The sequence below is a fragment of the Lissotriton vulgaris genome, chromosome 7 (assembly GCF_964263255.1).
Source record: "Lissotriton vulgaris chromosome 7, aLisVul1.2, whole genome shotgun sequence".
Classification (NCBI taxonomy): Eukaryota; Metazoa; Chordata; class Amphibia; order Caudata; family Salamandridae; genus Lissotriton; species Lissotriton vulgaris.
Window position 1 is genome coordinate 81555309 of NC_141695.1, and position 14607 is coordinate 81569915.

Genomic DNA, 14607 nt, shown 5'->3' on the forward strand with positions numbered 1-14607 from the left:
AGAGGTTCTGTAAATTGGCAGATGCATTTGAAGCTCTTTGAAATCAAGGAGACTTGCTATGTTATGCTAAAGAATTGTTAGAGTGAGGGATTAACTCTAGGATGTCCTGGTGCTAGGATTCTGAGAATCAAGAGACAGCCTATATGAAGGCAAGTTAACCATAAAAATGTAGGTGCTCAATGCCTTGCAGAAGGGAAGTAAGTGATTCATGGCCCAGAGAAGGTTAGATAAGCACAGCTGAAAGATATGCAACTGATGGTGAGAGAGTGCAGCTCAGGGAGCAATTGTAGTATTTTACTTGAAGGTATGTTCGCCCAAATAGAGGGTATGCTCTGAAGGCGATACACATGGGCTTGAAAATTATCCTTTTGCCAACTGGAGCCAAAGAAGGGATTTCCTATAGACCAATGCAGATGAGCATTTGGGAAGAATGAGTGCAACCAGAGCAACAACATTCTTTTGTTAGGAGATGCTGTAGTAAGCAAGGGAGAGAACGCAGCAAGAGAGAGTTTCAATAGTTACAATAGTTTAGATGACTAAGTATGGGAGCATGGACAACCAAGAGTTGTGATTCAATACATAGACATTTTTAAAGAAGTTTGAAAAGAAATTAAAAAAACAAGAAGATTTTAATGACTTGCGCAAATAAAGAAATGCTATGTTCGAGATGTTGTGTACTGAGGAGATGGAAACCAGTGCTGAGTCACGCTACAATGGCCAGAAGACAGCAGGTAAGGCTAGAGGTATGTTGTCACCTGAGCCTAAAAGGATGCAGATCATGCCTGCGTTGCGTTTGAGGAAATTGATGCCCATCCTATCAACACGTTCATCATGTGTTGAAAATTAGTGCCAGCGTCTTAAGAATGATTATCAATAGAAATGAAAATGTGTGTGCCATCAGCATAACATATGACCCTGACACAGCCAGACATATAAGCTGTGCCAGGGGGCGCAAATATACCTTGAAAATGGTAGGACTGTAAAATACCTCTGAGAGACACCATGTGAAGGAGTTTTAAACATAGAATGGTAAGGAGGAGGTTGAACAGCTTGTGAAGGATTAGAGCAATCTGAATTGAATCACACCAATACACTGTCCTGAAACACTGCATAATCAAGCAATCACAAAGCTGATCATGTGAAAACATATTGAATGCATTGGCAACACCAGAAGGACCAGGGCAGAGATCTGCCTAGTCCACCAGCAAATGAAGATTGTCAAAAACAGTCATCAAAGCAGATTCTGTGCTATATGATGGCCTGAATATATAGTAGGCAGCATCCAGGATGCTGATAAGTTTGAGGCTCATCTGACGACCCCTGCCCGAGATATTTAGGATGGTAGCACACTGTGTTAATCCTTTCCTCAACAAGATTTGAAACGCATCCTTGAAATCTGGCATTTTTTATGCCACCTGGAAACAAGCCATCCTTCTTCTACTCTACAAATAACCTAATACAAACCCTAGTGTAGTAGGTTGGCCACACTGGGAGCCATAACGACAACCACCGACCTTGCACGCAACCTGGGGTTCATCCTGGACTCATCGCTTTCAATGACCCAGCATGTCACGCCATCTCCCCCTCCTGCTTCAACACCCTTCGCATGCTTCACAAGATCTACAGATGGATCCCCATCAGAACCAGAAGGACGTTCACCCAGGCCCTCGTCAGCAGCATACTGGACTATGGCAACACGCTCTACGCGGGCATCATGGCCAAACTCCTTAAAAGACTGCAACTCATACAGAATGACGCCACAAGACTCCATCCTCGACATTCCCCGCCACAGCCATATCACAGCTCAGATGAAGGACCTGCACTGGCTCCCTGTCAGCAAGAGGATCACCTTCAAGCTCCTCACCCACGCTCACAAATCACTCCACAACACTGGACCAGCATACCTCAACGAATGACTCACCTTCTACACCCGAACCGCCAACTTCACTCCGCTGACCTCGCCATTGCAACCATCCCAAACAACCATCGAGCGACCACCGGCGGCAAATCGTTTTCCCACGTTGCTGCAAAAACCTGGAAAACCCTCCTCATCCACCTTCGTCGGACCTGCTGGCCTTCAGGAGACTCCTCAAGACCTGGCTGTTTGAGCAGTAGCAGCACCCCCGCCCCCCAGCGCCTTGAGAAGTCACAGGTAAGTAGTGCACTCTACAAATGAACTGATTGATTGATTGATCCTCGACATCTCAATCCACAGCCACATCACAGCCCACCTGAGAGACCTGCACTGGCTCCCAATCAAGTAGAGGATCACCTTCAAGCTCCTCACTCAGGCTCACAAAGCACTCCACAATGCCGCACCAGTATAATTCAACAAACAACTCACCTTCTATACCCCAAACCGCCAGCTTCGCTCCTTTGATCTAGCCCTCGCCACCGTTCCACGCATCCACAGAACGACCACCGGCAGCAGATAATTTTCCTACTTCACCCCCAAGACATGGAACACCCTCCGCATCCAAGTGTGACAGACCCAGTACCTGCTGACCTTCAGGAGACATCTCAAGACCTGGCTGTTTGTGCTGTAGCAGCGCCCCCCCACACCCTCAGCACTTTGAGACCCTCACAGGTGAATAATGCGCTCTAGAAATGCTATGATTGAATAATTTATTGAGTGTGCTTACCAATTTCAGGGCCATTTCATTACTATCATAATGATAATAATAATAATAAAGACATTTATAAAGCGCTATGGTTACGCCATCCCGGCGTGTCCCCGCGCTAAAGACAGAAGGAGCACGCCAGAGGAGAGGTCAGTACATGGCCAGAAACACTAATGTAGACATACAAGGAGAACAGGTGTGTTTTCAGTTGACGGCGGAATTTGGTTTCAGATGGCTCCAGGCGGAGACTGGTGGGAAGTTTGTTCCAGCCTATCGCCGCCGCCACTCTAAAGGACCGACCTCCCATTTTTACTCTCCTATAGCGGTGGGTTACAAGCGTGCCCATTCCGCCCGACCTAAGCGGTCTGCGTGGCTCATACCAGGTAACCAGACCCGCCAGATAGCCGGGAGCTTTATGCCAAAGGATCCGATGACATATTAGGAGGGCTTTGTACATTATTCTTTTTTTCACTGGGAGCCAGTGGAGGGTCTCCAGGGCGGCTCTGGAATTGGCTCTTCTTGGGAGTCTAAGTACTAGGCGAGCTGCAGCGTTTTGCAGTATCTGGAGTCGTCCTATACTTTTACTAGAAGCTCCCAAGAACAGGACATTCCCATAGTCGAGGCGTGACGTAATCAGTGCCTGGGTCATAGTGCGCCGAGCCTCCAAGGGGAGGAGGTCCAGGGTTTTATTGAGAGTCTTTAGGACTCCAAAGCACTTGCCCACTAATCGACTAATGTGTGTCTCGTAAGAGAGTGTGGGATCAACCCATAGCCCTAAGTTCTTAGCTTCAGGACAGGGTGTAGGCATAGAGCCTAGACAGCTTGGCCACCAGTCACATGTCCAGAGCCGTTGATCACCACCAACCACCAAGACTTCTGTCTTGGAGCCGTTCAGTTTTAGACAGTGATTATCCATCCAAGTAGCCAATGCTTGCATGCAGGCTCGGAAGTTATTGGCTCCAGCTGCAGGTGTTTAGGTGAGGGTGAGTAGGAGCTGCGTATCGTCGGCGTAGGAAACAATCTCTACACCGAACGATTGGACTACCTCAGCCAGGGGGGCCATATATAGATTAAAAAGAGTAGGACTCAGAGCTGAGCCCTGTGGCACCCCCCTGTTCCAATACCATCTCCTCAGACTGAAACGAGCCCCACTGAACCTGAAAGCTTCTGCCCGTCAGAAACGATTTTAGCCAACCGAGTGCTCTATCAGTCACATCTCCTCTGTTCAGACACTGTAGCAAGGTGATATGTGCTACAGTGTCGAACGCTGCACTAAGGTCTAGCATGACCAGTGCCATGGTTAGGCCTGCGTCAGCCCCTTGACGTAGAGTTTCGGTGGCTCGTAAAAAGTCTGTCTCAGTAGAGAAACCCCTTCGAAACCCCGATTGGGAGGAGTGCAGGAGATTAGTCTTCTCCGCAAATGCCATCAATTGCACATTTGCAATTTTCTCAGCAATTTCCGCAGTATAGGGTAGCAGAGAAATGGGTCTTAGGTTCTCCAGGACATCATGGCTTACATTAGGTTTTTTCCTAATAGGTAACGCAATGGCCTTTTTCCAGTTTACCGGAAGGGTCTGGGAGTCAAAGGATGTTACAAGGACATGGCGGATGTAAGGTTCTAGAGCCACTATGCTTGCACCCAGGACCCTCGGGGGAGCGGGGTCTCGTGGAGAACCCGATTTTATACTGGTGCAGTTCTTTACTGGGCGGTACGGTAGAACACTCTAACCTCAGCTCAGAATTCAGCAGTGCCCCTTCCTTCAGTTCTACGAAGGTTTCTCCATCAGCAGGACATCTGGAGAAAGAACTGTAGATTTTTTTAACCTTGTTGGCAAAATATTCTGCCACCTTATTGCATTCCAAGACGGAGTCAGTCTCCGGAACATTGGAATTTGAGATGGCTGAGATTTCTTTGTAAATTTTAAACAATTCTCTAGACAAACAATCCGCCTCACTAATTCTGTTTCCATAATATGTATCTTTAGCAGCTCTAACCTGCTTTTGGTAACTTCTCTGGGCTGTTCTATACTGAAATTGACTGCGCTCATTCATATCCCTGCGCCAACGTCTTTTACAGCTTTTTACATTCTGATCTGATTGACTGCAGATCTATCGTGTACCATAGGGCCGATCTCCTAGCTCTGTTCCCCTGTTTGGCCTTAGATAAAGGTGCTACCCTGTTCAAGGCATCAAGGATCCGGGTTTCTAAGTTTCGATTAGCACTTTCACTATCCATGCCTCCCGGCATCCCCCTAAATTTAGCATCTCGCTAAAGATAGGTTGTGAGAAATTTTTCCATTTACGGTATGGGTAACTATTGTTGCCTCCCAACTTGGGGTCAATGCTACCTGAAGTGCCAATTTCAAAAGGGACTAGAAAATGGTCAGTCCAGGGAAGTGGGTTAGGAATACTCGTGGTTATGTCCTCCCAGTTGGCAAACACCGGGTCCAATAAATGGCCATGAGTATGTGTGGGTGTTTGATTTATCAGTTCCAAATCAGTATTTCGTAATTCCTGCCTCATCTCCGTGGCTTCCTTTAACTGGATGTCATCAAAATGAATATTTAGATCACCCAGAAGCCGGACCTTCCTATGCCTAAGCGCCAGGTGAGCAAGGTGTTCTTGCAGACTCTGCCTAAAATTTCCCAGGGTCCCAGGAGGTCTATAATGGAGGACACCCGAGATATGGTCCTGAGGGCCAAGTTTCAATGCAAATTTGCCAGCCTCGCAATTCTCTACCCCAAGAGGTTCGAGGGAGCACACCAGGGGGGCCTTGCTGATCACTGCAATCCCGCCTCCTCTGCCTGACGGTCGATCCACCCTGGCTATACTATAGCCTGGTGGAAGGGCTTTGATAATTTCGGGGTCAGAATCTGCCCCCATCCATGTTTCCGTCAGAAAGAGTAGATCAAGGCTCTCCTCTAAGAGCAGGTCCCAAATTTGCAAGGCGTGTCTCGGGAGGGATCGACAATTCAACAAGCCTCCCCTGAGGCCCCTTGTCCGCTCTTTGTTGCCTATCTGTGTTACTGGTTTTAAATGGGCAATGCCGGCATTTGATAGAAGATATGGCCTCCATTTTGTGCCTGCAACACTCATTTATCGACGGGCATAAGTCCCATAGGTCCTGTCTATTATAGGTTATCGGGTCAGCAGGAGAAAGGGCAGGGGTTAGGGCCCTGGACCGCGCCCGGCCGCGGACGGGCGCAGACGGGCTTAACTTTGGCACAACTTCGGCGCGCCATCGTCGCGCCCGCTGCGCTCGGCCGCTGCGCGGCCGGATACACATGACATATATATCCCTGACCCAGAAAGTGATGCTGTGGGGTGGGAGGAGTCGCGTCCCTCCGCTCTAGCGGCACCAAAAAGCTGTGGCGGAACGGGGACGGACCGGGCAGAACAGGGGCCAGAAATCAGAAACCCAGCTCCCCGCAAATACACTTGGTATTTTTAAGCCCAACAAGCCCCGCAATTTTTAAGCTTAATCAGAGTGCAAATATAAAAAATTTTAAAGCAGCTAAAATCACAGTTCTCAATCAACTGGAAGAATAATAATCACAGTGCAAGTTTTTAAAGTGCAAAAATGCAAGTATTCAGCGTTTCGACACACACACACAGCCCGGCACAAGGCGCGCGCTGCTCTCACCGAGCGCGGACGAATACTGGAGCCTTTGTAGGCTGTGGGTGGGAGGAGTCGCGTCCCTCCGCTCTAGCGGCACCAAAAAGCCGTGACGGAACGGGGACGGACCGGGCAGAACAGGGGCCAGAAATCAGAAACCCAGCTCCCTGCAAATACACTTCGTATTTTTAAGCCCAACAAGCCCGCAATTTTTAAGCTCAATCACAGTGCAAATATAAAAATTTTAAAAGCAGCTAAAATCCCAGTTCTCAATCAACTGGAAGAATAATAATCACAGTGCAAGTTTTTAAAGTGCAAAAATGCAAGTATTCAGCGTTTCGACACACACACACAGCCCGGCACAAGGCGCGCGCTGCTCTCACCATCCACTCCAAAGAGTTTGGAGAAGCTGCTGAATCGTAAACTCTCCCTCTACATAGAGGCTAATTGTATTTCTCCATGACACTCAATCAGATTTCATGTGGAATACAGCACAGAAACAACATTATTGGAGTGAGAAGTCCGTAAGAGATACTGTGAATGAAGGTGCTTCTGCTATGGTCACTCTTTAAGCCCTGTGAGCAGCATTCAACTGGTATAATATTCCACCTTTTTTGACAGATTAAGCTATTTCCCTTTCAGGGCACACTTCTGTCATAGTTTAAATAATTTCTACACCTTTTCTCTTCCCTTTGCTCTCCAACCTCTATTTAGTCCCACTAGCCACGTATTGAAACCTGGGGTTGTCACATAACTGGTATTTAAAGCACTAGAAACGTGAGCTAGCATCACTTTCCTTCGCTAGAGATACTAGGAATGGGCTTTTCAAAACATCAAATTGTATAAAAGTTGGGTGTTCAGAATAGCCAACAAATATGCAAATAATCTCCACTGGTCATATGTTTGTGTGAATAATACTCATGCATTTTTATTGTAGCCATGCTGGACTTTTACTTTATATGACAGAGTGACTATCCAAGTCAAATGACCATTGCGGCCCATGAATTTTTTTAAAGTTATTCTCTAGGATAATATTCTGATCCATTAATTATTTTCAAAAGGTAGTTAATGGTTCAGAAATAAGAATACAAATGCATGCCCAATAAATGGGCACTTAAAAAGTATAAGACCAAAATTACAAAAAAAGAGCCAAAATGTGGATGTGTTTAACTAAAGTGTCTACACTCCCTACAAAAAATGGATATTGCTACAAATATGTGTCAAAATAATGTAACTCTGCACCAATATGAATTAAGGTTTGAAAGTATGACATAGGCAATACCTGGTAACTACCAGATCAGGCTTTGGTTACCTAGAAATCATCTCACTAATAGATTAGACTCAAACAGCAGTCACTGTGGTCCTTTGAGCAAGGAAGGAATTGGCCCCGGCTCTGATTTCAAGTAGGGGTGGGCGGCAAACACTACTTCGCATGAGGAGTTTGCACACTTTTTCCACTCCATGCTCCAAGCGGAGCGCAGAGTTTGGCTAACACTCTGCATAAAGCCCCAGAGCAGAGTTTACTGGTGTGCTCTCCATTATCTGGTACACACAGGTTTGGTTAGGCTGGGTAGACACAAAATGGCTGCAGCAGTTGGAGATCTAGGGTTAAGCAGCTTTAAGGAGCTTCTACATCCATCCTCATGGATGTAGAAGCTCCAGTCCCTCGAACCATTTAGAGGTCAGGTCAACAACCTCAATGAAGTTCCCAGTGGTCAGGTTTGCCACATGCATGGCGGCTTCGTGTTGGTGCCAGCACCAGTCTGATGGAGGCAAGCAATGGGCCAGGGCACATTGGCCAGTCAGTGCCATGCACCTCCAATTTTGATGGGTTGGGGAAGAGCGTGCAGGTGCCTTTCATATGCTTTTTATTCAGCAAGGCACTGGGTGTCCACGGGAGATCTGAGTGAGTAGTACATACTTATTGGCAACTTTTACTGCGAGAGGGCTTTTGCTTTTTGGGGAACTGTATGGGTTCTATCTTTGGCAATGTTTTTGTGGTTACATCAGCAGCCAAGATAAGTGCTGTTCATTTTTGCTCCCATGTAATATCTACATTGACTTAATATGTCTATTGAGTAATGTTTGTGTTTGATGAGACAATTGTATTGGCTTTTTTGATGCATGTTCCACAGACCTTTCAGCTCAGGACTCCTGATGCTGAACTGCTGATTTTCTTGAGAATGTGGATGCATCCATTTGACATTGTTTCTTTCCACGCATCTTGCATTTCATTTGCAGATTTTGTCAATTTATGCAAGGCTTTGGCGGTGGAATGGGAGCTTAGTGCTAGGCTACGCTCAATTTAGCATTCCTGACTAACATTGTTCTATTTCTCCTACTGCCACTGTCCTCACCATGTACTTCAATTGCACCGTGTCTCTCATTCTGGAGATGGTAACTCTGATCCTTCCACCCCTAATTTCAAGTACTCAAAGAAAGAGGGTTGAGTTGAAGGCTGAACCACACTAGAGTTAATGACCAAAGCAAATTGGATACATACAAATTTGAGAATGTCAGAGGTCAATCTTTTTGTATGGGATATTTCCCAGATTGTGAGGACAACCACAGAGTGTGTTAATGAAGTCATTTAGGTTAAATGTATGTGATTGTATCCCATGTAAGTATTCTGACATTCTGACAAGGTTCCTAACTTTTTGGACCCCCATGTAAATGAAGTTTTGGTTAGTTAAATGCCAACATGATGCTCCCTTGGGAGCGAACGTTAGCGCTTTACAAATGCACATAAATATCAAATATCAAACATCTGATAAATGGTAAGTATAGCTTAATGTTTTTTTTCTATACATATTCCAATATGGTTTTTGCTTAAATGTTATTACCTGATAGACTTGAATAAATACATAGATGCTTATCCACTCACTAAAAAAAGGATATGTACATTTGTACCCACAATATGTGTCTTACTTCTCATGGAGCATTTTCTAAGCCATCCTGGTGCCTCTCAAGCATGTAAACCTGAGTCAAATGTGTTGATTTCTAGACATCGTGGATATGTGCTTTTTTGCACCAGGGCACTCTTCTTTCTGGCATTCACTATGCCCAATAGGATACTTTATAATTTACAAATATCTAGACTTATTTCAAAGGGGCTGGAATGAGTCTAGCAGTAATGAGTAATAGCAAATTAGGTAACAATCTCACTGGATTATTGAGTGCAATATTTCTGTTCCTGCAACATTTTTCTCCTATATTAGAACAAGAAACAAAATGTATCTTCTATAACTTATTTTCCGCACTCTGATTTCCTCACAGTTTGATTCGATCATACAAGACAGCAACAAAAATCTGGTGCATCACATTCTGGTTTACGGCTGTCCAAACTACACCAACATCAACATTGCACCTGGGATTTGTAATTACAATCCAGACTTTTATGACTGTTCAGAGGTGATTGTCGGATGGGCTGTTGGTGGTAAGGTAAGTCAATGAATGAACAACTGGTCTTGTACAAAGTTTGTGGTCAGAGTTGCAAGCACCATCGATTACTGGAGGGATTCTATCATGTAGACGGATGATTCTCTGCCATCTATAACTTAGGCTGTCCCAGCATAGTTGGTGCTTCTTGGTAACTTTCCATGCTGCTTAACCATCACTTCCATTTATGATGAAACATTATATTTTGCATTACAATAATCACTCAAAGTGCACCTCTCTTGTAGCCTTTGTTGCCCAACTGTAATATGCCCCTTTCTTGTCTCTATCTTCCTGTTTTCTCTCCCTCATTGAAATAAATATACCCCCCAGAGAACTATTTTAAATAACAGGAGTAATTGCACACAAATTGAATGGGCTAAACTTCAGGTACAGAAGGGTCGAAGAGACACACTGAAAAAGGGGAAAAGGACAAGAAAAACTGGAGTGCAAATGCCAGGGCTATGTCACAGTGTGACAAGGCAAAAGGAAAACAAAAAAATGCATTGATTGATATTAGACTTACACACAAACAGCACCAGGGGCTAGATGTAGGTAATTTCTATTGACCGATTCCTAAATACCGAATTTTACAGATTCAGTATTTAAGAATCGGTAAATAGAATGTAGGTAAAAAATCAGTAAATTTTACAGATTCGGTAATATTCGTTATTACCGATCGGAATGAATGGGAAGCCAGTCACTATTACCGATTCGGTAAATACCAAATTGGTAAAAGGGGGAGCATATGCAAGGGTGGCAGGGAGTCACATTGACACCCTGTTGCACCCCTAAATCGTGCATGTGTGCACATGTGGTGCACATACATGCCCTGAGGGCATGTATGTCTGCCACATGGCACTTTTAAAAAAGCATAACATTGCTTTTTTAAAGGTATCCGTTATTTACCACCAACTTGTAGTAATATGTAAAGATATGTGTTATACACTTTACCAAAAACATACTTTCATCACGGTTACCGACGTCATCGCGACTTCCGGCATCTCCGCTATCAGACAAAACACCAAGTAGAAGGCTTTTATTTGAAAACATTCTTCCAAAAGTTAGTTTTGAATAAGTATATCGATAAACAACTTGTGTCAAATATTAATTAAAATATGTCTAAGTAGATGTCCCAGAGTTTAAAAAAAAACATGCGCACTTCTCGACTACCAATGAAGCCGTGGTCTACGGAGTCACCGCGAATATATGAAACACCACTTTGAAGAGGTTTTTTCACAAAAGCATCACACAAAATCAAATATAAACTCTACATTACTAAAAAACATGTGTATGCTATTAACGAAAACCTATCTATATAAATGTTTAGAACATCCTCTAAAACATGCGTCTTTTGCGACGTTACGGTAGGTATCGCAACTTTGCTGCAAATATAAAAAAAATTCAAGAAAAATAATTGCTTATTAATCCACTGAAGAAAATACAAGCTTTGAAAAATACACCTTATAGAGCAATCTCAAATGACATCACTGATGGCATCATCCACATGATCTCTGACGTACCCCCATTACACCCCAATATAACCTTTCATACACCCACTCCGACGTCCAGACTACAATTCTCAAAACCAATGACACACCCACTCATTGATTCATAGGTCAACACACACATCCACTCTTATGCATATACAGCTGCTCATACACCGACTCACTCGCTTTTACAGCCACTGATATATCCACTCATACACCAATACCAATATAGAGCTGCTCACACACCTACTCACTGACCCATTGTTTCCATCACACAGCCACTTACTCACTTATACAGCTATACAAACACCTACTCACTTATGCATACAGATTCTAACACATACTCACCTATACAATCTCTGATACAAGCACATACTTACCCTTACAGCCACTCTCACAGTCAGTCACTTACACATAAAGTCGCTCATATGTTCCAACACTCACCTATACTGCTTTTCACATATGCAGTTTCTCAACCATATATCACTGACACATTCCTATTTGGGCATTTTATTCCATGAGTCAGGTTCTTGGTCAAGCGCAATTAAGGCCAGAACTCTTCTATTTATGAAAACTATCATGGCCCTTAAGAATTTTGTTAGAAAATTGGGCAGGAAGCCGATAAAAGAAATGCTAACTATATATAAAGCAACATGCTTATCCGTGGCTACGTACGGCTCAGGCTTGTGGGGGTACTCAAATGTTGATCCAATCCAGGTGGTGGAAAACACATTTATGAGGGAAGTCCTTGCAGTTCCACAGTGTGTTGCCACATTTAACTGTCACGCTGAACTTGCTCAACCCTACATAACAGACATTATTAAAATTCAACCTATCCTTTTGTGGCAAGGGTATGGACCACAAATGAATGTGTTATGAATCGGGGTCTATTACAGGATATCCTCAGCCTGGATTATGTGGATAGAGCAGAATGGCTGGGATACGTTAAGTGTTTCCTGACTGAGATTGGGCGCTATTCTTATTACTCGGATCCATCTTCAATGGATAGCATCTCAAGGAGTACACTGAAAACCCTCTGCCTGGACCATCTCGAGGATAAGAGAAGGAGAGCTGAAACTCTGAAACATTCAGTGCATTCCCACCTCCTTACTCTATGTGAGACCAAGTCTGTACAGCCATATCTATCCCTGCCCATGACAAACTATGATCGCTTTCTTTTAACTCGTTTTAGATTTTGTATATTTTTTAGATTGGTATCTTTTCCTAGTATGAACTCATGGATGCGTATATTGCCCACTTGCTCGTGTGATGGCATGTCACATCAATCGGATATTCATATCCTTTTCTTCTGCAGACTTTATAGTGCCTCTCGTAGAAAAACTATTGTCCCTTTTTTAAAAGAAATTAATTTAACCAGATGCCGCCCAGCTTTTTTAGAAGTCCAGAGAATGGATACGGTTTTAACTGTAACTGTGGTTTTAAGTTTTTTTAAAAGTGTTTTTAAATTACGGAAACAAATGGTAACTGAAATGGTTTACAATTTTTCTTAGTGAATAATTTTCTAATGATCTCCCTTAGTGAACTCACATTTTGAGCTGTAATCATCGTAATCTGTTTTTATGTCTGTTACTTTTATGGTTACTTGTTTTTAACCGAATAAAGTTCTTTGAATCTGAATCACTGACACATTCATTCACACACAGACACAGCCTAACACACACTCAGCCACCCATACAGTGCATCAAAGATATGCTCACTAACCCATTTAGGTACTGACTCACCTGCTCACTCATCCACACAGGCAGTCACACATCCCCTCACCCACCCACACAGACACTAAGACACCCATACAGATATTCAGACAGTCAATCTATTACCCGTACAGCCACTCATGTATACACTCACCAACCAATACAGGCACTTAGACACTGAATTGACAGACTGATACAGACAATTGCAGAACCTAGTCACTCACTAATACATTCACTGTTACACCTCATAACATAATCTTCCATACAGGCCCTCATCATCATCACCATCAGCACTTTATTTGGTTTCACATATAAAACCTTAAAAGTAATATAACCATTAATAAAACTGCACCAAAATACAAAATCACACTACAGTACATCCAGTGTAATCTAATATACAGGGTTAAAATTCATGAGACCAGAAGCCAAGATTAGTCAAAGCTTGACCTAAGCCTACATCAACCAGTAAAAAAGTATGCGTGTACAGAACAGTGTCCTCGGATGGGAGTTGTAAAAAGATAAAAGCTGGTCTGACCCTCCTAAAATAAGCCTTTTTAAGAATGGGCATAATAAATAACTTTCTGGGAGCCACATAAAAACTACAAAACAATAAAAAGTGTATCATGTCCTGTGGAGACTGATTGCTTCAGCCACAAGGCATTAGACACTACCCTCTATGTGCACCATGTGGTTGTACCAAGAGATAATGGAGAAGATCGAGCCAGAATCTGGTCAACAGGAAGCGATCATGAATGCTTCTAAGCCCGAAGAGGTATGATTCAGTGGTGGGTACAGTTTTTAACAAAATGTACCTACGCAGACTGGACTTACACAGCTCTATTTCCTCACTGTCACAGCAGCTCCTTCTGATAAAATGCTCTTTAGCCCAGGCAAAGCACCTGTTGCATATAAGCTCAGGGTTATCAAATAATTATATCATACCCAGCCTAGAAAGGCCTGCTGTTATATACTGGGGCCATCCGATGTGCTTGAAGTGGTCCAGGGAGAGACAGTCCTTTAAAATAGCTCTACTAAGTGCATTATCTTGCTTAGCCTAGGTCTTTAGCCACAATGCTAATGGGCGAAAGCCAGTTTGCCTAAGAGAAAGGGCATCCCCAATTCTTCGTGCACAACATAGGACAGGGAACTTTGCGGTACTGAAAGGGCCTGTCTTAAAAAGGAATTTTCAGCAACTTGCAGACCCTCCAGACCAATGTGACCCCATATCTCAGTCCCATAACTGGCATTTGAAATGCATTTCGCTTTATAAATCTTTAAAAGGGCCCCTATTGGTTTCCCCCTACTCTGGAAGCAAATTTATAAACAGCTGTGGTTGCTTTAGCTAGGTCCCCTTTCCTACAAGTGAGTAAGGGGCCCCAACTCAGGGTATCACCAAACACTATTGCCAAATAGGAATAGACTTTTGTCTTGGGTATTGACAGAGTTCCTATCTTAAAAGTTGCCTGCTTGGTTTCGCATGGTCCCACCTGCATGACAAAGGATTTGGTGTGTTTTTAACTGTCAGATCCAAATTCTATTCTGCATAAATTGCGCAAAGGAATTAAACAGGAGTTGTAAAACCCTGGCAGTCCTGCCCATGAGAACAGCATCATCAGCGTATAGGAGAACCGGCAAGCAATGCATTCCCACCTGGGGCAGTCAGCTTTTGTATCCACAAGGGCCTTCTCCAGGGAATTAATATATATGTTAAAAAGAAAGGGGGCTAATATACA

At 43.7% G+C, this 14607-nt stretch overlaps 1 protein-coding gene across 1 annotated transcript in view; it reads left to right on the plus strand.

The window, feature by feature from the left end:
- LOC147700830 (putative DBH-like monooxygenase protein 2) overlaps nt 1-14607 on the plus strand; it is a 275994-nt gene that overhangs the window by 38641 nt on the left and 222746 nt on the right. Inside the window, exon 5 of the mRNA XM_086928503.1 lies at nt 9514-9678. Coding sequence (XP_086784629.1) covers nt 9514-9678 — 165 coding nt within the window. The remainder of the gene's footprint in view (nt 1-9513; nt 9679-14607) is intronic.